At 35.0% G+C, this 27,304-nt stretch overlaps 1 protein-coding gene across 1 annotated transcript in view; it reads left to right on the top strand.

The window, feature by feature from the left end:
- adgb (androglobin) overlaps positions 1-27,304 on the top strand; it is an 86,042-nt gene that overhangs the window by 29,445 nt on the left and 29,293 nt on the right. Inside the window, exons 9-18 of the mRNA XM_056481421.1 lie at positions 1,599-1,687; positions 3,487-3,661; positions 3,743-3,830; positions 9,893-10,034; positions 16,948-16,990; positions 22,452-22,629; positions 22,766-22,829; positions 25,226-25,339; positions 26,647-26,755; positions 26,832-26,964. Coding sequence (XP_056337396.1) covers positions 1,599-1,687; positions 3,487-3,661; positions 3,743-3,830; positions 9,893-10,034; positions 16,948-16,990; positions 22,452-22,629; positions 22,766-22,829; positions 25,226-25,339; positions 26,647-26,755; positions 26,832-26,964 — 1,135 coding nt within the window. The remainder of the gene's footprint in view (positions 1-1,598; positions 1,688-3,486; positions 3,662-3,742; positions 3,831-9,892; positions 10,035-16,947; positions 16,991-22,451; positions 22,630-22,765; positions 22,830-25,225; positions 25,340-26,646; positions 26,756-26,831; positions 26,965-27,304) is intronic.

Genomic DNA, 27,304 nt, shown 5'->3' with positions numbered 1-27,304 from the left:
GAAGTTTCTAGATTACTAAGCAATTTAATAATTGGTCACTTGTATATTGAAAGTATAAAAGGGCTTAAAACAGATTCGTGTGGCACTCCATATTTTTACTCTAGAGAATTACTATAGAGATTTCACAGTTTAAATTAACAAAGTAGTAATGGTCTACCAGATAGGGGTTAAATCTTCATGTGTGTTCCTTGAATACCAGTGTAGCATAGTAAATCATCTATAATTATGTCATGATCAATACTGTTAAAGCAAGACTAAAATCAAGTAGGGGAGGAGAGTGGGGGAGAAAGTAACCTCAAAACGAAAGTAACGAATTCATAACAGCACATTCTGCAAGCAACCCTTGATGGAGTTGCCAAATATATGATTTCGGGACTGTGTTAGTTCAAATTTTCCGTTTTTAAGAGCAGAAAGTAAATTATCGTACCTGTGCTTTTTTTCTTATCACAAATTGTGTTTCTCTTTTCATGTGTCACACTAATGACCGATCTACAGGTTATTTAGTGCAATAACACATTTTTAAGTTTGCAATCTTTGAGTTTTTCAGTTTAAAAGTAAACCAGGTTTAAATGGCAAGAGTTCCTGCGGGGACTGAAGTGACATTGTTATCTATGTCCCACTGTTCAGAGCTTATTTTTGCTTCCATATTTGTTTTTGGATTCAGATGTTTTATAAAATTAATGGATTTTGCTAATAATAATAATTTTTTTTTTTTTTAAATGGATTTTTGAAAATTTTAATATTTGGATTGCATTTGATGAAACTGGAATTTAAAATTAATGATGCAAAGATGCAGCTTTGGTCCAGTGCTAGAAGGAAATAGTTGTAAATTTAACAAGCGCACTTTCTGTGAGATTGTGGGGTCTATATTGTGACTAAAATTCCCTAAGAAGGAGCAAGACTTAACAGATACACCATTTAAAAAATGCTCAAAAAAACTCATTTTTTTCTAACTGAAAGTATTTTAAATTCAAATTTTTTAAGTAGCTAAAAAAATAAATTGTGCCTTTTACCACCAAATGGGCAACGGGTTACTAGACACTAGCTGTACTTTTTATTGCAGATAGAGCCTTGATGGATATCAAGAATTTGCATTTTAGTGTTTTTGAGAGCACATGGTCCAATTTAAATACAGTATACTGTATCATTTACTCCACAAGCCCTCCCTCTTTTCCTTTTAGCCGCAATCTTGATCATGTAACAGTCATGGCACTGACGGCCTGTTGTGAGATCAGAGATGGCCTTGGGAGATGAAGATCAAACACTGATAACAAAGCGCCTCTGTTTCTTCCTCTACATTGGAAGTTTGTGTGCTGTGTGAATTAGGAAAATAAGGCTTGACAGATTACAGTGCCCTCTTCACTGTTCAGGCCTTTGTCTTTGAAACTCATGCCTTGATCTATTCGCTCATTCTCTCATCCTCTCATTGAAAATAGGCTGTGCTCTATTCATTTCATTATGCTTTAACTATTAAAGAGATGGAAGCCTGACAACAGGACAAAAGTTACGTTTATGCATATAAAGTAGAAATGGCATCTCTTTCATGTGTACTTCCTAAGTCTTTTTTTTTTTACAGATATTTTTTTTTTCCGATTTAGCCACTGGTTCTGTTCCTCAGATAGTAGTGTGTGCCAGTTACCAGCCCCTGCACCTGATGGAGAAAAGAACCTCAATGCTCACAAGGATGGTAAGCGCACAAGTTTTAATCTGTGAGTCTGCACATAAACTACGGTTTTAATGTTGTTTTGCAGTTTTGATACATTAAATTGATCACATGGCAATACAATATTTATATGGTTACAGAAGATATATTTCAAACAAATGCTCTTACTTTGAATCTTTCTGGTAATTAAATAACAGAAAAATAATTAAATTAAGTTTTTTTTAAGCTTATTAATCATTTTAGAAGCATTTACTTGAACACCAAAATGATCGCACACTAATAATTTATAAATTCTGAAGGATCACGTGACTCAAGCCTGGAGTAATAGCTGCCTAAAAATTGAGATTTGCCATTACAGGGATAAATTATCTTTAAAAATATATTAAAACGGTAATAAGTTATTTTATGTCACTTTAGTACAGTTTTTTGTGGTATTTATTAAATAAATATATGCTTCATCATCATCATCATAAATACTTAAAAAACTTTAAAAAAAGAACAACGAACCAAACACAATCTTTAAAATTATAATATATACACTATATAAAAAGGGATAGTTTATTCATTTTTTTTCCTTTGGCTTAGTACCTTATTTACCAGGGGTCACCACAGCGGAATGAATCGCTATTCCGAATATGCCAAACTATTCCGGCATATGTTTTACGCAGCGGATGCCCTTCCAGTCTCAACTCAGTACTGGGGAACACCCACACACTCTCACTTTCACCACACTCGGCCAGTTTTGTTTACCAAATTCAGTTATACCGCATGTCTTTGAACTGGAAATAGAGGAAACCCATGCCAACATGGGTAGAACTTGCAAACTTCACACAGAAATGCCTCCAAATGCCTGAAACTGGTCCAACCGGGACTCAAACTAGTGACCTTCTTGCTGTGAAGTGACAGTGCTAACCACTGAGCCACAGTGCCGCTCTAGTCCCTGGGATAGTTCATGCATAAATAAAATATTTGTCATCATTTGGTGACACTTTTTCCAAACCTATTTAAGTTCTTGTTTCTTCTGTTGAACACAAAAGACAAAAATATTTAATTTGAAAGTAGTAGCCATTGACATACAGTTGAAATCAGAATTATTATTATTTTTTAAAAACCATTTTAGTCAAAATTATTAGGCCCTTTAAGCCATATTTTTTTCGATAGTCTACAGAACAAACCATCGTTATACAATAACTTGCCTAATTACCCTAACCTGCCTAGTTAACCTAATTAACCTAGTTAAGCCTTTAAATGTCACTTTAAGCTGTATAGAAGTGTCTTGAAAAATAGCTAGTCAAATATTATTTACTGTCATCATGGCAAAGATAAAATAAATCAGTTATTAGAAATGAATCTAATAATTTAAGGGGACTAGTAATTCTGACTTCAACTGTACATTGTATTTTTTCCTACTATGAAATTCAATAGCTACTGTGTACCGACATTTATCAAAATATCTTATTTTGTGTCCCACAGAGAAAAAACTAAACAAAAAAAAAACAGTACTTTACTCTTCAATATCATTGAATTGCATGAGAATGAGGTCATGCAATATGCCGCACAGCAGTATGGACTCTTGTTCACTTGATTCATTAGCTATAAACCATTATCACCACCCAGTTTGTATAATATAAACTCCTCCACCAAACACACTTACCTAAAGCTCATTAAAGAGAAAATCTGCCTCAAATGGTATACTCTCCCTTCTTCCGTTCTAGTCTCAAGGAATATTTGGCTCCGTTTGGATTAGCGCTGGATGTTTAATCCGTTATTAAGTCTCTCTTGCCTAATCTATGATCATGGTGGGTGGTGTGTGTGTTCTCCAGGCTGATTCGTCTGAGAGTCTGAGACAGTATGGGCTCTCTCAGCTCTTCAGTCACCCAGTGCTTCTCACCTGCACTCGAGACTGTCCTCTAGTGGCCCCTCCTAAAACACCTCCACTGCCTCAATGGAAACTCATCCGGCCTCGCAAGCAGACTAACATTACCGATGAGCCCAAGGGTAAGATGTGTGGTTTCATGTGTGAACATGTTTCAAATCCTTATGTAAATGTTGCTCTAAACTGATGTTTATGCACTTCAGAACCCCCCGTTCAGAAACCAGAGCAGTTCATTGAGGTTTCCAGCCCATTCATCAACTTCAAACTCATGACCATGAGTGCACATGAAATGTAAGCTCTCTCTTTCTATCTATCCATCATGTGTATGTACTTCTTTATGTGGTTTAGGAGGACATAACATGGTATGACCTACTGCAGGTGTTACTTTGTTAACTCCTGTGTATTGTTTTAATTTACTGCACTGTAAAAAAAAAATTAAGCCAGTACAAAAATAAAACATAATCCTTATTTCTTTTCGCTTTTTCTTGTTCACTCAACTTTTGAAAACATCAGCTGCACTGACTTAAGTTATTTGTCAGTAATACAAAAAGCATTTAATCAGGTTAACAAAAGATCGTTAGTTTTCTGGGGAGATAAACTACTTTGTAACAACTTTAAGTTGTGCCAATTGAAAAATTTTTGTCTGCAGAACTGGAATGCCTGAAGTTGAGTGAACAAAAAAATAACATAATACTTATTTGCTTTCGTTTTTTCTTGTTTATTCAACTTTTGAAAATATCAATTTGCACCGACCTACTGTAAAATGTCTGAAATTGAGTGAACAAAAAATTCATAATCCTTATTTCCTTTTATTTTTTCTTGTGTACTCAACTTTTGAAAACATCATTTGCACTCACCTAAAATGTCTAAATTTGAGTAAACAAAAAACTCTTTTGTAAATTGGTACTAAGAAATAATACATTATCAGTAATAACAACAATAACACTAAATTAGACAAGGATCAAAACATGGCAGGACAAACAGGGAAAACCACTTTGTATTGCTTCACAGGGAAAAACAAGACTCAACAAAGAGTCTGTGTGATTGAGGTGTATATTATAGTTCTAGTAATCAATCCATCATGATCTTCCAGCTGTGTGTGTGTAATCAGGAGGAACCAGAAACTGATTCCTCTATTTGAATGATAGTTTGAGCATTTGGTTTGTCATTTAATTATTACAGGATTTTACAGAGTTGATAATGAAAATTAAATATCAATTACATTTGATTTCTCAATTGAGAATGCATTTTGATTTGATTAATCATTAATCATTTGATAGCATTTGAATTTTGTTAGGAAAAAAACTTCGTATATATATATATATATATACACAACACAATTAAATACAAATTAACAGTCCACATGTGCTACGCATTTCTTTTTGTAGAGCGAACTAGCTAAATGTGAGAGCAAAGTCTTTCTGCATATGTGCCAACCAACTTTTGTGTCAACTTTTTAAAGTTGGATTTTTTACAGTGTACCTTTTCATTGTGTAAGTGACTGTTTTTGCACCATTGATTGCCTTGACACCAAATAATTATGAATTCTTGATTGCTGGTGTTTTTCTCTGTTGGGAGGAGTTACAATTTGTCATTTTTATGGTTGATCATCAGTAGGCACCATTAACCTGGGAGGTAGTCCTGTACAAATAAGTTTCTGGCGTTTATATGGAGTTTTATGGAGTATAACAGCAGATTTTAGTGCACGTGCATAAATGCACTTACTATGTTTACTGTGTTCTGAGATCTGATGCCTATTTTGATATTCTCAGACATAAAACGTTAAGTGCACAAGGTTTATCACTCTCTCATGCACACATGCTCCATATAACTCTATATCAAAGCCAGAAACTAAGCTTTTTTGCACTGATGATTAACAGCAAAAATTGTACCTCTTCCCAACAGGGAAAACCACCAACAATGAAGAATACATAATAATATGCTGTCATGGCTTTGCAATCAAAAATGTCATTATAATGGAAGTCAATGGGCAAAAACAGCCACTAACAAAAATAAAGGGTAGTACATTTTGAGCGTTTTGTTGAGTTATTGAACATTTTCAAAGCATTTTCCCAAAATATGTGTCAAAATAAAAGTTGTCACAAAAAATATTTATTTGCTGGAACACAGAGAAAGTTGTGGCCAAATTAAGACTTTAAATCACTCCAGAGTGGATGAAAACATCCCCAACAGCACACAAGGGTAAAGGTGGTTTAGGTGTAAACACTTACAAATCATACTTACAGTAACAGGGTCTTTGACATTCAAAATTTGCCACAGATTTTTGTTGAGGGTTGGATTTAGGGCTATGGGTCGGGTAAGGCCATATAATAAGCTGGGTTTTTTTTACAATATAAAATACATTATGTATATGGAGAGTCCCCATGAACCACATATACAAGTGTGCGTGCGTGCATGCATGTGTGTGTGGATAAAGAATATTGTTAGGTCTGTATAAATACAATAGAAGTCTATGGCAAGTTCCCAGTTGCACAAACGTGTTGTATGTGTGCGCTGCAAAGTAAGGTACTTATTGCATTACAGAAAACAGCTAAGCTAAGCAGAAAACTATCCTTTAGAGAAACTTGCTAATGTATTTACTTGGAGTGCAGATTCGTTTACAAGCTGCACATGCAGGTGTTTAACTTAATAAACACCCTCTTATTGTTGGTGATTGATAGGATGCATTTCCAAGTATAGTTCGCTAAGTTTTATGCAGATATCGTCAGGGGAGGACAACCAGAAACATTTTGAGTTTGTGTAGTGAAGCTTAAAGGGATAGTTTACCTAAAACTGAAAAGTCGGATATTATTTACATACCATTGTTCTCTTTCAAAGCTGTCTGACTTTCTTTATTTAGCTAAGCATGACTGTTGGTCAACAAACAGATGCGGGGAAAACACATGGTTTATTTATATATAAATACTGTTTATATCTGTCAAAATGTACCCTTTATTGGGCGCTCATTTAAAAACTTGCCCAAAAAACGTAATGTTCCTGGGGTTTAATATAAATAATATAAAGTTGCTTTATATGCTTTCTTACTCTATAAATGATGGTCTACTGCAATACTGTCAAAATAAAAAGTTAAATAAGGGTTAAATAATGTTTAAACATTCTTTAGTGTAATGGATGTATTTACAGTAAGTGAGAATGAAACAACATTATTATTCTGAAATGTACTTTATGTAATATTAATGTATAAGTGATTATGATAATTGTATTTCTACAGTGCATCCGGAAAGTATTCATAGCGCTTCACTTTTTCCACATTTTTTATGTTACAGCCTTATTCCTAAATGTATTAAATTAATTTATTTCCTGAAAATTCTACACACAATACCCCATAATGACAATGTGAAAAAAGATTTTTTGAAATTGTTGCAAATTGATTAAAAATAAAAAAGCTGGAAAAATCACATGTACATAAGTATTCACAGTCTTTGCTCAATACTTTGTTGATGCACCCTTGGCAGCAATTACAGCCTCAAGTCTTTTTGAATATGATGCCACAAGCTTGGCAGACCTGCTTTTGGGAAATTTTGCCCATTCCTCTTTGCAGTACCTCTTAAGCTCTATCAGGTTGGATGGGAAGCGACTGTGTACAGCCATTTTCAGATCTCTCCAAAGATGTTCAATAGGATTTAGTTCTGGACTCTGGCAAGGCCACTCAAGGACATTCCCCAAGTTGGTGTGAAGCCACTCCATTGACCTTTTGGTGATGTGCTCTGAGTCATTGTTCTGCTGGAAGATGAACCGTCGCCACAGTCTGAGGTCAAGAGCACTTTGAAGCAGGTTTTCATTCAGAATGTCTCTGTACATTGCTGCATTCATCTTTCCCTCTATCCTGACTAGTCTTCCAGTTCCTGCTGCTGAAAAACATCCCCACAGCATGATGCAGCCACCACCATGCTTAGCTGTAGGGATGATATTAGCCTGGTGATGAGCGGTACCTGGTTTTCTCCAAATGTAACACCTGGCATTCACTCCAAAGAGTTCAATTTAGGATCATCAGACCAGAGAATTTTGTTTCATATGGTCTTAGAGTCCTTCAGATGCTCATTGGAACTTTCAGAGGAGCAGAACATTTTCTGTAACCTTCTACAAACTTGTTGCCCAAGACAATTCTGTCTCGGAGGTCTACAGACAATACACTTGTCTTCATGCTTGATTTGTGCTTTGACATAAACTATGCTGATGATCTGGCATTGGCTTCCTGTCAGGAAGAAATGAATAGCTCCTTATATTTTAAATATATTAATAGTATCACAGATTGGTTTGGCAAAAGTTCATTACACCTAAATATTGGGAAAACAAAAGAGTTATCTCTGGGGAGTCAAATAAGAGCAGTAGATACTACACTTCATAAACCAGTGATCATAAATGGACAAATAGTAGAGCAGGTCTCAAATTTTAAGTATTTAGGCACAATTATTGACAATAAACTGAATTTTAATAGTAAAGTAGAGGCTGTTTATAAGAAGGCAAGTCAGCGCCTCTGTCTCTTCCACAAGTTGAGAAGTTTTAATGTTAGTACACAGACTTTAAACATGGTATATAGATTGTTGATAGAGAGTGTCCTCACATATAATATCGTTTCAAGGTTTGGTAACACAACACTTAAACAGAAGAAGAAACTATTGCAAACTAGCAATCAGGCAAATAAAATAACTGGTCATGAACAACTTTCACTGCAGATTTTATTTGACTCCTTTGTGGAAAAAACAGCAGTTGCGATTATTAAAGATAACACACATCCCCTTTACCCAACATTTTAATTGTTACCATCAGGATGCAGGTTTAGAATTCCTAAAGCATGAAGAAATGCTTATAAAAAGTAATTTATCCCAATAGCAGTTGTTGTTTTAAATGGGATTACTGTTTGGGGTGGTTGTCAAGATGATCTGCAGTTTGTATGGGGCTAAATTTTATACTTTTAACTTGTGTTGTTGTCTTGATGAGTGTTGTTGTTGTGTGATTGTTGTATGCATGTAATTGTTGTCTTGGGTCCAGTTTTGAAGGCAAATTTCCTTTCTGTGCCAAGCAGAACTGACATTAAAGTTTAAACTAACTACATGCACTGTCAACCCTGGGACCTTATATGGTGTATGCTTTTTCAAATCATGTCCCATCAACTGAATTTACCACAGGTGAACTCCAATTAAGCTGCTGAAACATCTCAAGAATTAAGCTGCAGTCACACTTGACTTTTCCTGCCATAGACTTCCATTCATACGCACGCGAATGCGTCATACCGGAAACGCAGGGTCATGCGTTAAGTTTAGCGGTTTGCTGCAGTGCAAAGTTCAAGCTTGGTGAACTCTGACCAGCGAAACCGCATCACTTGACTGCGTGAGACCAATCGAGGATCAAAACAGGACCTCTCTGGGCAGAAATTTAAAACATGGAGCAATCACTCGCTTTTTTAATGTCTAATCATCTTGTTTAATCCCGCCCCTTTTCGCAACGCCACACGACAAAATTTCGCACACACGAAGCCCAGTGTGACCGTAGCTTTATCCGGAAACAGAATGTACCTGAGCTCAATTTAGAGCTTCACGGCAAAGGCTGTGAATACTTATGTACATGTGATTTTTCAGCTGTTTTATTTTTTATAAATTTGCAACAATTAAAAAAAAAAAACCTTTTTTCACATTGTCATTATGGGGTATTGTGTGTAGAATTTTAAGGAAATTAATGAAGCGCTATGAACACTTTCCGGATGCACTGTATTTTCAATGATTCAAAACTTTTTTGAGTACCTTCTGTATATATTATCGTAAAATTCTGATAGTCATGATTTTATATGCTAATTAAGCAGGATGCATTGCACTTTATGAAGTAAACAAACAAAAACTAAATATAAAGCTGTATTAAACTTATTTTAATGATCTTTGTGTCATTTTTTCCAAATCAGTAAGTCAATTAATAATACACAATTACTCAGATTCTACAGCTGGAAACCTGAGCCTAATGGAAAAGTTTTGATGTGTCACGTCATAACTAAACCAATTACATGCTTGCTACCCCGCAGGCATGAATAATTTAGAGTGCATGAGTATGAGCTTTGTTTTAATTCCAGGGATTTTGTCTTCAGTTGCACGTGTGAGTACATTATTAGCACACTGAGTGCTAAAATCAGTAATTGGCTTTGTGGGAGAGTAAAACAGGAACAGAAACTGTGGTACAAGACGATATTTAGTCATACTTGACTAGTCTAAAATTTAACGATCAAGCCATTTGTCCTTAATCTCGAAACTTGGTGTTTACTTTTTTTTGCATTTTTTTTGTTAAATAAGCACCAAACTGTTTTGCTTATAATGATGGAAAATTGTGTGTATGTGTGTTTTTAGGGAGCATGGAGGTTTAAAGAAGCGCATGTATAACTCTAATCTGACTTCATTTTCTGAAATGGATGATACCGAAGATGACCACTTTCAAAATGACATCATCCAGAACAGCGTAAATACACTGGAAACGAATGAAAACACCCAGGTATGCCAGAAAATTTATATACTTTTTTAATTGCAAGTTTTATGTGATGTGCACTACCATTTATAAAGTTTGGACTTGCTAAGATATTTTAATGCTTTGGAAAGATTATTATTATTATTATTATTATTATTATTATTATTATTATTATTATTATTATTATTATTATTATTATTATTATTATTATTATTATTAGGTTACTTTATTTATAACCAAAGGTATATTTGATTTGCAGTCAAGAGTCCTCATTTTATAACACAAAAAACTCACAACAACAACAAGTAGATATACAGTAAAGACATAAAACATAAACATACAAAACATCTCTTAATAAATATTATTTCTCTTCAAGTGTCCAGCCAAAAAAATGTTTAAAACAATCTATAAAATGTCAATTATACAAGTCACAGAAACACCTCTGCTTTAGTCTATTCCTTATTTAAATGTCTAATGACTGCTGGTATGACACTATTTTGTATTTTTGAGTGTAGGGAATGAGCAGTATCACTTAAAATTACTGCCTGGTGTGTACAGCTTTTAGATGGCTAGTGACACCCCAGTCAGCTTACTGAACCACTTAACTATTTGATTTAGTGTGTTTTTATTCTTATCAGAAAGGTTCCCAAACCATGACACCAAAGTAAATGATAAAATGGATTCAAGAAAAGCACGATAAAATAAAATTATCTTGTGTTTATCAATATGGAAACGGTTTAACTTTCTCAAATAGAAGACTCGCTGGTGCCCCTTTTTACAGACTGCTTCACAATTCTTACCAAAGGACAGTTTAGAATCAATAATTGTGCCAAGGTATTTGTATGATTACACACTTTCGACAGTCTGATTTTTAATGAAAGTGTTCATTAAGCAGCCTTCCTAAAATCGATTATCATATCTTTTATCTTTAATACATTTAACTGAAGATATTACTCCTCACACCATCTGACAAAATCAGTAAGTACTGGACTATGACCTGTTTTATTATCATAAAGTTGGCTGACAATGAAAGTATTATCTGCATACTTAATAATAGTTTTATTTTCCCACCTACTCTGGCAGGTTTTTGTGTAAAGGATGTATAACAGAGAAGCAAACTTAATCAGATAAGCACCCATTCACTCTAACACTTTGTGTACGGTTAGTTCTTCTTCTTCTTCTTCTTCTTCTTCTTCTTTTTCTTCTTCTTCTTCTTCTTCTTCTTCTTCTTCTTCTTCTTCTTCTTCTTATTATTATTATTATTATTAATTAGATTTTAAAGTGATATTTCAGCCAAAAAAGGAATTTTCCTTAGTATTTACTTACTGTCAAGTTGTTCCAAAATTTTAGTGTTTTTTTTTCTTTTGAAACTGGCAGTCATTGACAGTTATAGTAGTGAAAAAAGAATGCAATGTAATCCAATGACTACCGTTTTCCAACATTCTTCAAAATGTCTTCTTTTGTGAGCAACAAATCTTTTTGAAACAAGTGGAGACTGATTAAATGATAACAAAATGATTTTTTGTATAAACTATTGATTACATATTGTGAAATGTAACATACCTGCTATAAATAAATATACTTGAAAATATAATTTTCACCTGCCATTACTTCAATTTTTAGTCACAAGAACATTAATTCGATTTTCAGAATTTTTTAAATACAGTGTATGCGGAAGATATTTATAGCGCTTCACTTTTTTCCACATTTTTGTATGTTACAGCCTTAATCCAAAATGGATTAAATTAATTTATTTCCTCAAAATTCTACACACAATACCCCATAATGACAATGTGAAAAAAGATTTTTTGAAATTGTTGCAAATTTATAAAAAATAAAAAAGCTGAAAAATCACATGTACATAAGTATTCACAGCCTTTGCCGTAAAGCTCTAAATTGTGATTCTTGAGATGTTTCAGCAGCTTAATTGGAGTTCACCTGTGGTAAATTCAATTGATAGGACATGATTTGAAAAGGCATACACCTTTCTATAAAAGGTCCCAGGGTTGATAGTGCACGTAAAGCCCAAGCATGAAAACAAAGGAATTGTCTGTAGACTGGGGCCACAAGGCTGGGGAAGGTTACAGAAAAATTTCTGCTGCTCTGAAAGTTCCAATGAGTACAGTGGCCTCCATCATCCATAAGAGGAAGTGGATGTTTGGAACCACAAGTACTCTTCCTAGAGCTGGCTGGCCATCTAAGCTGAGTGATTGAGGGAGAAGGGCCTTAGTCAGGGAGGTGATCAATTACCCAATGGTCTCTCTGTCTGAGCTCCAGCGTTCTTCTGTGGAGAGAGGAGAACCTTACAGAAAGACAACCACCTGTGCAGCTATCCACCAATCAGGCCTGTATGGTAGAGTGGCCAGACGGAAGCCACTCCCCGCCTGGAATTTGCCAAAAGGCATCTGAAGGACTCTCAGACCATAAGAAACAAAATTGTCTTGTCTGATGAGACTAAAATTGAACATCCTGAATGAAAACCTGCTTCAGAGTGCTCTTGACCTCAGACTGTGGCGACGGTTCATCTTCCAGCAGGACAATGACCCAAAGCATACCGCCAAAATATCAATGGAGTGGCTTCACAACAACTCCGTGAATGTCCTTGAGTGGCCCAGCCAGAGCCCAGACCTAAATCCTATTAAACATCTCTGGAGAGATCTGAAAATGGCTGTACACCGTCGCTTCCCATCCAACCTGATAGAGCTTGAGAGGTATTGAAAAAAGAAATGGGCAAAAAACCAAAGACAGGTGTGCCAAGCTTGTGGCATCATATTAAAAAAGACTTGAGGCTTTAATTGCTGCCAAAGGTGCATCAACAAAGTACTGAGCAAAGGCTGTGAATACTTATGTACATGTGATTTTTCAGGTTTTTTGTTTTTAATAAATTTGCAACAATTTAAAAAAATCTTTTTTCACATTGTCATTATGGAGTATTGTGTGTAGAATTTTCAGAAAATAAATGAATTTAATCCATTCTGGAATAAGGCTGTAGGATAAAAAAATGTGGGAAAAGTGAAGCGCTATAAATACTTTCCAGATGCACTGTGTCCGTTGAATAATAAGCTCCTCTGATTAATAGAAAGCTTAAAATAATAGCTAAAATTAAATAACAAAATAATAAATAATAGTTTAAATATTAAAATAATATGTAAATCTATGAACCTTCATTATCACTTTTGCTTGCATCCTTGATGATTAAAAATAAAACATTTATCTCAAATCATACCTAGATCAAACTTTTCAGTGTTCTTCTGTTGTTTGCGGTGTGAATTGTGTCTGCTCTCTCTGAACAGTCAAGGGTTTCACTGTACTCCAGGGGTTGAATTCTGTTCTGTTGTGTGCTGTGCATCAAAATGTTCTGCTCTCTGGCTGTAGTGTGACTGGTGGCCAGGAGGCCGAGACATGCTATGACATCTTCTAACGCCTCTCTCTTTCCAGCTCCAATGTCACTCTGCATGTCTCCCTAATCAAGAGAGCGCCTTTAGCAGATCCAGTATTAGAGAGATGGGGAAAGCAGAGTGAGTGAGTGAGTGAGAGAGAGAGAGAGAGAGAGAGAGAGAGAGAGAGAGAGAGAGAGAGAGAGAGAGAGAGAGAGAGAGAGAGAGAGAGAGAGAGAGAGAGAGAGAGAGAGAGAGAGAGAGAGAGAGAGAGAGAGAGAGAGAGAGAGAGAGAGAGAGAGAGAGAGAGAGAGAGAGAGAGAGAGAGAGAGAGAGAGAGAATGAGAGAATGAGAGAATGGTAAAACACGCGTGCCTCGTTACATAAAAGGACAAGTCGTGTCCTCAGAAATGATATAAAAAGCTGCACAATTAGCCTGTCAGTCATCAGAGTGGATGTCTCATAGGGGGGTCAGCTCAGATCGGATAGCTTTAGTGTGGTTTGTAAGATAAGTGTCCATGCATTCATGCCTTTGGGAACCTGGAACTTTACAGGAATAGTTCAGTCAAAAAAAAAAAAAATTAAAAAAATCATTATTAAAAAAAAAAGTACATTATTTACAGTTGTTTCAAAGCCATTTAAATTTATGTGGAAGACATAAGAAGACTGATTAGTTATATTGGTGACAGTTTTGCATATAATGAAAGTGAATGAGAACTGACTATAAAATCAGTGTTATGAAGTGGTCCACACAGTTCATGTTCACTTAATCAAAGTCTTCTGACATTTCTGGTTAGATTTTGGACTGTTTCTTGTTATTCAGTGAAATGGATGTTCTCTAATCAACCTCATTCTGAAAACGTACCACTATATACATTTCTGGAGAGCGCCAAATATGTCCCAGAAGCTACATTTTTTGCAGTTTTTGTTTTCGCAAATCCACCAGTGGCCACTATGTTCGCTTTTTCAGATCTCAAATTTTTCTTGCTAGTGCCATACGGCCTGCTGTTCTCACGGAAATCCACCAGAGGCCGCTGTCGACTGACTGTTTGACCGACTGTATGACTGACTGACTGACCGATCGACTGGCCCACCCTCCTCCTACCCTAAACCCAACCAATAGTATTTTAAAAAGCAGAGATTGACCCATACGTACTTCTGGCTACATAATTCGCGATCTCCAGAAACGTATATAGGGCTACCTTTTCAGAATGAGCCTGTGTCATCTTTAATGATGTTGTAACTATGTTGTATAAGACTGAAGGGCTTTATTATGTGAAAACAATCATCCTGGGTGTACTTTATCCTGCTTGTTACTTGCCACGAAGCAAAAATTAGACACAAAAAATTGTTCGGAGCTGTGATAATTTATTATTTTTTAATTAAATATAAAGTTGACAGCAGCGAAAACAGCTGATAGAGTATACACTAACTTCTGAATTATTCAGCCACAAGATGGCGCCAAACAGTCAAAAACGCAAAGCTGACAGAAATGAAATTGCCTAAATAAAGCATACTAATCTACTTATTCATTCACAAGTTGGCACCAAAAAAAGTTTAAAAATACCATGTTACAGACAAGCAGATACAGTTGAAGTCAGAATTATTAGCCCCCCTGAATTATTAGCCACCCTGTTTATTTTTTCCTCACTTTCTGTTTAACGGAGAGATTGTTTTAACATATTTCCAAACACAATAGTTTTAATAGCCCATTTCTAATAACTGATTTCTTTTATCTTTGCCATGATGACAGTAAATAATTGTTTTCCACATATTTTTCAAGACACTTCTATACAGCTTAAAGTGACATTTAAAGGCTTAACTAGGATAATTAGGTTAACTAGGCAGGTTAGGGTAATTAGGCGGTTACTGTAAAATGGTCGAAAAAACTTTCGAAAAAAAGTTTAAAATTTAAAACTGCTTTTATTCTAGCCGAAATTAAACAAATAAGACTTTTTCCAGAAGAAATAAATGTTATCAGACATACTGTGAAAAATCCCTTGCTCTGCTAAACATAATTTGGGAAATATTTTAAAAGGAAAAAAAAAATCAAAGGGGGGCTAATAATTCTGACTTCAACTGTATATATGATTGGTTATTTAAGGATATGGATATGAACGTATACATGGTCAATAAAATTGTATTCGATGTTCGCGGATGAGCCTACAGTATGTTATTCAGAGGTTGTTATTTCAGAATAGCATACCTTGGAATGTCGTGTCCGACCAATCAGAATCGAGTATTCCAGACAGTCTTGTAATAACTGTGTTAATGGAATAAAATGAACATAAATTAAAATGAATCCATTTGCAAACTAAAATAAAACAAAGTTGAAGAGATAAAATTACTAAAACTAAATCAAAAATTGTAACTAAATAAAATATAAATTATAAATAAAAATGTAACTGCTAATTCGAAATGTTACACACAGTACCAACTACAATAGTGTATAAGAAAAACCACTGCTGCCAAACTACCCTTAATGTAAGATTTCTCACAGAAAAAAAGAAAACATTTTGTTGTTAATTAATCATGCCATGAACACTTTTATTCATCCTTGGAACACAATTGAAGATATTTGGAATAAACAAAAAGCTCAGAATACAGTACATAAATGCTGCCAGGGTGAACTATCATTCTTGGGTGAACTCTCCTTTTAAGATCTTGTCATGAAGAACGAGTGGTAAGGTCACCAGACATAGTTTAGACATATTGAGTTTTTGATTATGCTTTAAGATGAATTAGACACAAACATGAGTTGTTTGACCACAGTAATGTGTGGAATGCATCCTGAGGTGTTTACAACCACATTAACAAATCAGACTACTCTCTTCTCTTCTCTTCTCTTCTCTTCTCTTCTCTTCTCTTCTCTTCTCTTCTCTTCTCTTCTCTTCTCTTCTCTTCTCTTCTCTTCTCTTCTCTTCTCTTCTCTTCTCTCCTCTTCTCTCCTCTTCTCTTCTCTTCTCTTCTCTTCTCTTCTGTATATATGTCCCCTTTTTCTCACCTCAGATTCACGGTGAGTCACAGTCTATCTCTGAATCAGTGGCCCTGTCGTTCGTTAGATGTGGCGTAGAGAGAGCCCCTAATTGTCCTCCACATTTAAATTGCACAGTCGGGCGACTCTTCAGGCTTTAAAAGGCTTTCTAAGTGACATGAGGTTGGGCTCAATTTGGAAAAAGGGGCACATTGGAGAAGTTTCGTAAAGCCTTTATCTGGATTGTTTCCATGGCACCACTCTAGTTTACTTAAAGTGTAAAAAAACTTGAACATTGTCTTAGTTAGCCTGCTATTCAAAAACCATGTCACCTAAATCCGTAGCCATCCAAGTTGCCTTAATGTTTATGGCGCTCGCTCTTCTGTGAGCAGTTAATTGAAGGAGAAAACCCTCTCTGGTGCGAGTCCAGATGTCAGATTAGAGGATCTCTCATGGCGTTCCGGAAGCCAAACAAGCTCAGCACATGCTGACTGGATGAATGTGGACGTCCTCTGTCTCCACTGCCCTCCTCTGCCATGTCTCTCCCAGCTCACCCTGTGCACTTTTTATCCCCCCTATTTTCCCCCAGGTACCAGCAGAGGACAAGAAAAAGGACAACAGCATCGCCAATGGTGAGACGTGCCTCCATAAGCAATGCCACATCTCTGTTCGGCTTATCTCTCAAACACTTAGCATTCACTGTAATGTGTTTGAAATAATCTTAGAATATTAGTCTGGATTTCGTGTGTGTGTGTGTGTTTGTGTTTGTGTGTGTGGTTTGAAAGTGTTGTCACACTTAAGAATAAGGTTTCATTAGTTAATCTTAATCTAATTAGTTAATGTATGTACTAATGTGAGCTATTTATGAAAAGATAATATGAATATATAATAATTATAGTTCAACATTTACTAGTGCATTAATAAAATCCATTCATGCTTATCATTAGTTTATACACTACTGTGAGTTAACTAAAGAACTTTATTTCCATTAACTAACCTTTACAAAGATTAATAATATGCTAATAAATGTATTGTTCATTTAAGTAAATACTTTAACTAAAATTAACTAATACAATCTTATTTTAAAATGTTACCAAACATCTAGTTTGATTAAATCAAAAATAAGGTTCAACAAATAATATTATGCAACTATTATACTATTATGACCATTTTAAACTACTGCTTTCTGTTTCAATCATTTTTTTGTATGTTTATTTTTTTTTTTGTAATGGCAAAACTGAATTTTAAACAGTGGTGAGTGGTAACTAAATATTTTGGTAACACTTTAGTTTAGGTCACATGTTATTAACAAACCATTAACTATAACACTACCGGTGTAATAAACTATTAATTAGCTGTTTATTAATAGTTGGGTTTGGGTTTTGGGCAGGATCAGAATAAGATCATTCTGTTGATCAACTGCAAATGAAGAGTTAATAATCAGTGAATGAACAGTTAATATCTTAATAATAGGCAGGTAATAAGCCAGTAGTTAATGGCATGAATTGTGACCTAAACTAAAGTGTTACTTCACTGATGTACATTTTTAAGTATCTGAGTAATTTTATTGTTGGTAACTTTTACTTAATTTCATGCCACAAAACAAAATTTTGTACTTTTACATGTATTTTTCAAAAATCTAGCCGAGTTAAAAGAAAATTTAACTGGAAAAATTGCAATCTACTCATCTAGCAGTTATATAGTTATACATTAATATGTGAAATAGACAGAACTGTTTGCTTCTGTTCTCGTTTCTTCTGTTCTCGTTTCAATAACTCACTGATTCAAATGGTCTACAAAAAGTCTACAGGTAAAGAAGAATTGTAGGACTCATTATTGTAAGTGAATAATCATATTTAAGTCATTGCTCTGTCAGTTGTTTGTGAAATAGCCAATACTCCAGTCTTTGGGGTCACATGATAATAGTAATAATTATCCTTTAATAATAATAATAATAATAATTATAATAATAATTATAATTATAATTAGTTATCCCATTAATCTTTTTTTCACTGTATAACTTACACATTCTGATTAAAGAGCAACGAATAAATCGCATTTATTTAGATTTTTCATTTGATTACATTAAATAACAGAGGTGTCACTTTAAAATGCACACATCTAATGTTATAATGAAAGCATTCGATTGCTTTTCTAAATTTTATGCTCATTTAGGACAAAATTAGTTGTGTTTGAAACCCCCACCCACCAAGATCGACGTCTTTAGATGTTATTATTATTATTATGTGTATATGTCTGTTCAAACATGCACCCAAAACCCAGAGTTTTGCTCTGTTTCAAATCGCGTGCACAGAATTCATTTGGGAAACAGTGTCTATTTATCACTATGGAGCGTGTCAGGTGACAGTCACCTGTAATGAAATGAGAGGGAATCGTGCTGTTTTTATATTTATTTCCAAGTGTTTTTATGCTTAAATAAAACGAAAGCAACAGACTCACATTTAAGAGCAAGGGGCGTCTTGCCGTATGGGTTGCATATAGAGAGGATCGTTTTTTAATGTTTATTGCCACCCTTCATAGAAAGATTGAAAATACAGGAGAAATACGGGAAAATACAGAATAATAGCAGGATAGAATTGGAAAATATGAGAGAATCCCTGGAAAAAACGGGAGGGTTGACAGGTATGACACAGAGAGAACATGCAAACTCCACACAAAAACGCCAACCGGTCCAGTGAGGACCAGAACCAGCTGTGTTCTTGCTGTGAGGCAACAGTGCTAATCACTGGGCCGCTGCACCGCCCAATCTAGGTGAAAAGGGGCAGGAGAAGAGGAGGAAGGAGTTTGTTTCCAGACAAAGATAGTTGTGGAATGAAGACTGTGGTTATTTATAGTGACTTAGGAATCATATGATTGGAGGATGTGTTACATCATAAGCACCGGATGTGTTAAATCATAAGCACGTGATCCTCTCGAAATTACACTGTAAAACCCAACACTCAACTTTATCAAATGTAATCAGTGTAGTTAACTCAAAATTTGCAGAAATTTAATTCTACTCATTTGAGCTCAGTGTTGAAGGTGATGAGTTAATTAAATATCTCATTACTTTAACTTAAATGGAGTAAGTTCACAGTAATCTCATTAAGATTAGTTTTTGAACTCAAATGGTTTGTAGCAATCGGTCTCCTCAAACAGTTTAAGTTGCCTTAACTTATTGAGTTTTACAGTACTCAGTTGGTTTGAGTTCTCTTCATTTATTGGGTTTTACTGTGCTCAAATTGCGTTGTTTACTCAATTGTATTAAGTTCACAGTACTCATTAGGATTAGTTTTTGAGCTTAAATGATTTGTTGCAATCGGTTTCCTCAAATGGTTTGAGTAACTTTAACTTTTTGGGAATTACAGTGTAGTTTATAGATAAACTTCACTTAAACGCTTAAAAGTTTAGGTAGTAAGCTCAGTGGAATTCTCATATTAGCCTTGGTACGGGTTTAGTATCCCTGCAGAGTTAAAAGCTGACCTGTAAATATGTCAAACCTTTTTTCCATTTAAAAGATTGGGAAAGCATTACACGTCTTCATTTGAGTGCTTCTGTTGCAGCGTGCAGTACAAATGAAAGTGAAGTGAAAAGAATGAATTTGTAAAGGCAGACGATAATTCGCCTCACTTATCTCCCCTAGTCATTGTTTGGCCATCAGAGCAGTGAGGCTAATAGCTGCTGTAATGATATGATAGCTGGCTGCCTTCACCATTGCACTTTCTCATTTATCCCTCTCTTCCTCTATTCAATCCATCTTCTGCTCATCAGCACAAACACAGATGCACACACACATACACACATGCGTGGCCTCATCTGTATCTCTGTGATCATGATCGTGTGCTCACCCCTCATCACGACAGGCCAATTATGTGCTTTCCCAGAGAGCCCAGTGTGTTGCTTGGTAACACCTGTGGATAAGTAAATGGATTGAATGGCTTCGGGACGGCTTCTGCGTTATCATGGTTTAATACGTCAGCACAGCTCCGTGTAATGAGTTAAAGCTGCACTGTATAACAGTATTTCACAAAATTGGCATAAGTAATTGAGTGACATCAATGAATAAGCATCTATAAATTCAATACGGTGCCACTGATTGGCTTAATGAGCTTTACTGATTGCTACTGACTGAGTTAATCATGGTATCCTCATGAAGAGTCATGTTATTATTTTTTGTGCAGTGTTTTCAGAGTTACTGCAAACACAACCACATTTTCAAGAAGCAAACTACAGTACTTTTCAAATAAGTAGCAGCAACGTAATTTGAACTAATACGCTTCCCTAGAATGCCAATGAACCACTTCAATAAACGATTCACTGATTCATTTTATTACCTGCACAGAAGTCCCCATCGGCCTAGAAAGCTAATCTATCCTAGAAAAAAATATTTATCTCAGAAAACTGGCTTAGGCTGGTTTAACAGTTTTTTTTTCTTTCTTTTCCAAAGAAGTTTCTTGATTGTTGTCTTTACAGTCATCCTTAAATGGAAATCAGTTTTAGGTTTTTAGGTGTTTTTTTTAGGTCTGCTGTCTAAATTCATATTGTTAAGCTTAATGTGCATTCTTTCTGTCTTAACATTTTTCCAAATGCCAAGTCCCCCTGTTGAATGCTCGCTTCTGATTGGCTGAATAATTCAATTCAAGCTTGTTTGTTTAGTGCTTTTCACAATAATTATTGTTTCAAAGCAGCTTTACAGAAGGTCACATTATTGCAATATAATCAAATTCGGAAAAGTTAAGGTTATTAGTTACCATAACTTTATTAGTTACTCATAACTAGGGCCAGACAGAATCTGTGGTCTTTTTTGGAGTTTTGTAAAAAAAAAAATCTGCAGATTTTAGCAGGAAAAACTCTGCAGGGATACTAAAAACTTAACATTTGAAATAAAAAAAATAATAAATTTTTAACTCTTATTTATTATTTACTTGGTAAACAATTATTTGGTAAACAAAGCAAGTCTCTCATATAATATCTATCTATTCTAAAAGACTTAAAATATTACTTTACAAATTATATTGTAAATAAATAATTTAAACATTTTTATATTAGTCAATAATATTACTAAAATAAAAAACTAACTAAATAAAAATGTACACACATTTACACAAGTAAATAAATAGACTCAATGATGGGCTAAAAGTGATGTTTTTGTGTGCTCAGATAATGTGTGGGCCAACTAATAACTTAAAAAATTCAAATAAACAGAAAGTTTGAAGTAATTTCAAGGGAATGTACAAGTAAAGTTCTAGGCCAGTCTTGTCGTCATTACAGATCTTCATTGCTTTGCCAAATAGTTAAAACCTAAATGAACCAAAGCCCACAAAGGCACTAAGCAAATTGATATATTAAATATTAGGATTAAAATTAGAAACTAGTTACCCTTTTAGATTTTTAAGGGTGAAACCTAAAATATGCCCTATCTTGAGGTGTTGTAACTACTAGCAAAATAATTGATTCAATTATTAGAAATGCACACTGCTTTGAGTTTGTGCCCATATTACCACTTTGGGTGTTTGTTATTAACTAATCATCCAATGGCCCATCTTCAACACAGATCCTATTTAATGCTAGTTGTGCAATGTAAAATATTTGCATAAGATTGATTGTATTTCACATTTTTATATATATTATTTTTTTGTAAAAATAAATAAATAAAAAAAGCAACCAAAAAAATTTACTAGTGTTTCTAACACATCTCTTAATATCAATTTAGAGAGTCTCTTATCAAATGTTTCTGTAGGAAATTACAAATCAGTTCAAACATCTGTTACAACATATTATATGTACTGTAAAACAGCTCTAGCATTTCAGCATTGAAAAAGCCAAGGTCACTAATTTGTATTCTTGTCAACATTGCATTACTTACTGTAACTGACTGTTGTGGAGCAAAGATGATTTGTCTCTATTTTTCAAATCTTTTCATTTTTTATTGAGTAAAATGTCAATAAAAAGATCTGAACAAAAAAATCTGTTAATAAATAAAAAAGAATAGTAAAGCATTAGATTGAATGAAAAAATAAAATAAAATAAAAATAGTTTTTTGAAATTGTTGTATAATCCCCTGCCCCCATTTTTCTCTGTGAAATCTTTAAGATACAGAAGGAGTAGAGTCAACTGCAGCCCCTGACAAAGAGACAGACAGAAAAGACAACGCGAGAGTACAAACTGGTAAGGAGTCCAGTTTGTTTCAGTCCCAGGATGCATTAGCTTCAAACAAACCCCTGCTGCTGAAGACCTGGGTGGACCTGCACAACTTCACTAAATGTTTCCAGTAAGAGTCAATCATCTTTAGCCAACGTCTAAGCCATATTATGCTAATCCTTTGCTATGTTGTCATATTAACTGCTCATGCTCTTAAATTCTGATTAAGCTGCTGGCTGAAATATGCAAATAATCATGCATTGTAGGACACTGCTGATTTTCCACAAGCCAAACATGTATCCCCATCAATTCAAAACATCACACTTTAAGGTAAGATTTTAAAACAAAAGAGTGTAGCTGTTTAATATGAAGTGTTTCTGCTTAAATGTATATATATTTATATATATTGAAAGTAGTATAGGGGTGTGAAAAAGTGTTTTCCCCCTATACTGATTGCTTATTCTTTCATAATGTTTCAGATCATCAAGCAAATTTAAGGGCGTACTCACATTAGGTACAGTTGCCTTGAACCGTGCCAAAGTGCAATTGTCCCCATCCCCTCTCCCCCTCGGCCTGCACTCACATTGCATTTTTTAGCAAACGCACCTGAGCGTGCTTATATCATCAATGATGTGACTGTTCAGTTTAACAGAGAGAAGCGCTCTCGCTCAGCACAGTGGAGATTGATTTAGTTATATCGTTTTGTATTATTTTTAGTCATTTTGGACATGCAGTGACATGCAGTCAAACACTTTGCCGAACAGATCCACCACTTGTGACGCTAATAAATTATCATAAAAGTTGTTGTGCTGCAGCTTTGCACTCACACTACATGTGCATCACACCAAAGCCCCAGTAAACCGGGCCAGGGCCTGCCAACTGAACCGCGCCTGAGCCCGATTTAGAGTACTCAGAATTCTCAAACAAATCGGGAAACACACCTGGACACGGTTCTGATGGCATAGTGTGAGTGCGCCCTAAATATTAGTCAAAGATAACAGAATTAAACACAACGTGCTGTTTTGAAATGAAGGTTTTTATTATTAAGGGGAAACAAACCCAAAGCTACATGCATGATGTGTTTACTTGTGTTATCTTTGAATAGTATTTAAATTTGTTTGACTATGAAACATTAAAATGGACAAATATGTAAAAAATAAATAAATAAATCAGTGCGGAGTCAAACACCTTTTTGCACCACGGTATATATTATTGGTCAAAATACAACTTTTTGTTATTAAAAATCTGGTTTCTTCCACTAAATATAGATTTCTTAACTCTTATTTTGCTATCTTTTTTGTGACTGCCATTATATGCATAAAATGAAATGTTCTAGATAACTTTTTTTTTATTTGGAAAAATGTAAGCTTTAACAAAACCGTAAATCATAAATCCAGAGATTTAAAGTGTCTTTTTCCATATCTGTATGTGTAAAGAAAGATTATTATTACTTTCAGTATATATGTACTGGCTATACACTACCTGACAAAAGTCTTGTCGCCTCTCGAAGTTTTTGGAACAACAAATAATAACTTGACTTCTAGCTGATAATTTGGTATCAGAAGTGGCTTATATGAAAGGCAAAGACCTCTAGATTGTGCTTATTTTACCAAAATAAAATATAATCATGCCTTGATTTTTTTATTATTTAATTAGGTCAGTAAGGTCGGACTTTGCTTAGACAAAAGTCTTGTCACCTAACAGAAATAATGTACAGTATAGAATATGAACTCATGTTGCAGTGGAAAAAGAATTAATATTGTGGATGACTCCCGTGATCTTGGACAACTGCATCCATACATCACTGCAATGACTCAAATAACTTATTAATAAAGTCATCTGAAATGGCAAAGAAAGCATTCTTGCAGGACTCCCAGAGTTCATCAAGATTCTTAGGATTCATCTTCAATGCCTCCTTTTTACCTCAGACATGCTCAACAATGTTCATGTCTGGTGACTGGGCAGGCCAATGCTGGAGCACCTTGACCTACTTTGCTTTAAGGAACTTTGATGTGGAGGCTGAAGTATGAAAAGGTGCACTATCCTGCTGGAGAATTTACCCTCTTCTGTGGTTTGTAATGTAAAGGGCAGCACAAATGCACATCTCTGCACATCTCTCGCACACCCCCATACTGAATGTAACCCCAAACCATGATTTTTCCTTCAACAAACTTGACTGATTTCTGTAAGAATATTGGCTCCTTGTGGGTTCCAATAGATCTGCAGTATTTGTGATAAATTGGGTTGCAGTTCAACAGATCTACCTTTTGCCACTTTTCCAAATGATCAACTAGAAGTCAAGTTATTATTTGTTGCTCTTACAACTTGGATCGACAACAAGACTTTTGTCAGGTAGTGTACTTTTTTTGCTTTTTTGTTCTGCTGAATGGCTAAAAACTTTACTTTTGCTTTATTTAAAAGTGCCACAACCACAAACAAGCTTATTATTTAATTAAAAAAGCATTTCTCTATCACTCTTAATTTCCCAATAGGCATGCTTTTGTAGCTATGGTAACAGAAATTTGTTCTCCCTCTATGGTTGGGCTGGGCTCTTGTGCCAATTATATTGATGACATTCAGAATGTCATAAAAACATCTAATGCAAGAATGAACTAAACCTGTTGTTGTGGCATTTGTAGTTGTGCTTCGGTATAATTATGGTATCTGTGGTGGGAGGGATGTGTTGTTTGTGGAAAGAACATGAAAGTGTGTCAATTCCCTGTTAGAACTCCATCTCCTCTCGACTGTCTGCTGCTGCATTGTCCAACACTGTGGCCTCCACCCACTCTGTGGCTGCTCTTCCTAAACAATCTGATTTGACTGGAAATATTCACACACAGGTACAAACACACACACACACAAATGCACAAACAAACAAATCGACACACAATGGGTGGTTTATGATAACCTGGCTGCTTTTGCTTTTCGCTTTCCACTGTGCTTTAATGCTATTGAGCTGGGCTTTATTTTGATGTATCCACTGAGAATATGGTTTGATTTAATATTTGATAATTGCAACAAGTGTGAGTTTATGTGATGGTCTATGTGTGTATTCTAGTGTCTCTTGGGTTACATTCAAAGCTGAAATACATAGAGATGTAATTAATGAAAATTTCATGTAAAGGTCATCATTATTATCACGGTTTTATTCAAATTAACTGAAAATGTTCAAAAATAAACGTCACACACACACTCAAGGCATTCCACTAAGTTCTATATCTGACAATCAACAAACAACAAATAAAAATGGTAGCTTATTGTAATTTTGTGATGAACAACATTAAGATGGATCCGTGCATTATGAATTTATTCATTCATTCATTTTCTTTTCGGCTTAGTCCCTTTATTAATCAGGGGTCGCCACAGCGGAATGCATCGCCAACGGATGCCTTTCCAGCTGCAGCACATCACTGGGAAACACCCATACACTCTCATTCACACACATACACTACGGACAATTTAGCTTACCCAATTCACCTATAGCGCATGTCTTTGGACTTGTGAGGGAAACCGGAGCACCTGGAGGAAACCCACGCGAACACGGGAGAACATGTAAACTCCACACAGAAATGCCAACTGACCCAGCCGGGGCTCGAACCAGTGACCCTCTTGCTGTAAGGCGACAGCACTACCAACTGTGCCACCATACCGCCCATATTATGAATTTGTTTGCTTAAATTTTTATTATCTCATGCACATTTGTTTGTGTTTTTATAGATACATTTGATTTTCTAATTTAAGGTAAAACTACCTCACAGAGATCCATGTATATGTTGTTTGTAACAGAATTGAATAAAACTGTTTTATAAAAGCCAAAAATAGTTATATATACTGTGATTTTTCTTACTGATATTGCAGTTTGATTTGTGATTTGTTCAATAGTGAGCAGCACGCACTTTAAATGAAAGAAATACAATAAACTTTAACTGTATATTTAAATATAAACTTATTAATTGTCTATTTAAACATTCATTTACAGTACATTCGAGCCTTTTGTGAGCTAATCGCAATATTAAAGGATTTTATCACAAGTTTTCCAAAACTTGATAATCATATTTTTCATGATTATAATATTTTTAAATATAATAGTAGCCATCAGAAAAATTACCTTAGTTTACCCTCTGCTTATTGTTCTTTCTTCTCGCAGTCTGCAGACGGAAAAGGTTCTTACTTCCTGTTTTCAGATAACCTGTTATCCACAGAAATTGTCATCGGTTTCACAGCCTTGGTGCACTGGGGAGAAAGTGTGGAAGAGAGTAAGGGCATACTGTACATATTTTATAATGTTCACAACAAGGATTCTGTCTAAATTTGTGTCTGTTGTGTGCTTAGGAAAGGAGTCTTCAACCAGACCTGGTTGTCTAACAGCAAAGCCTTTTTCATGGAAAAGCATCATCTCTAAACTTCCTGTGGTGCAGATCCAAACCACTGCTTGTAAAGCTGTGCTACTCTCCCTTCCTCCTGGGTAAATATATCACCAGCATTGCTGTCACATGATCCTAAAAAAAGAATAGTGTTTCTCATAACTTCCAAGTAGACATATGCTGAAATTTTATTACTGATTATGAACAAGTTAAATATTGATATCGTGAGAACTTCAAAATACAGTGGAGGATTATTTATTTAAACTTTTAGAAAAATATTCACATTGCATTTTCAGTGGTGCTTATAATGGCATCATATGCTTGGGACTTGATTGATTATCTTAAAAGTTAAAATGTGAGCATGTCCACATGTTGGCCTACTACATGCTGAAATCATTAATTAATTAATTCATTCATTCTTTCAGTTTATTTTCGGCTTAG

The sequence above is a fragment of the Danio aesculapii genome, chromosome 20 (assembly GCF_903798145.1).
Source record: "Danio aesculapii chromosome 20, fDanAes4.1, whole genome shotgun sequence".
Lineage (NCBI taxonomy): Eukaryota > Metazoa > Chordata > Actinopteri > Cypriniformes > Danionidae > Danio > Danio aesculapii.
This window is presented reverse-complemented; position numbering and strand designations above follow the sequence as displayed.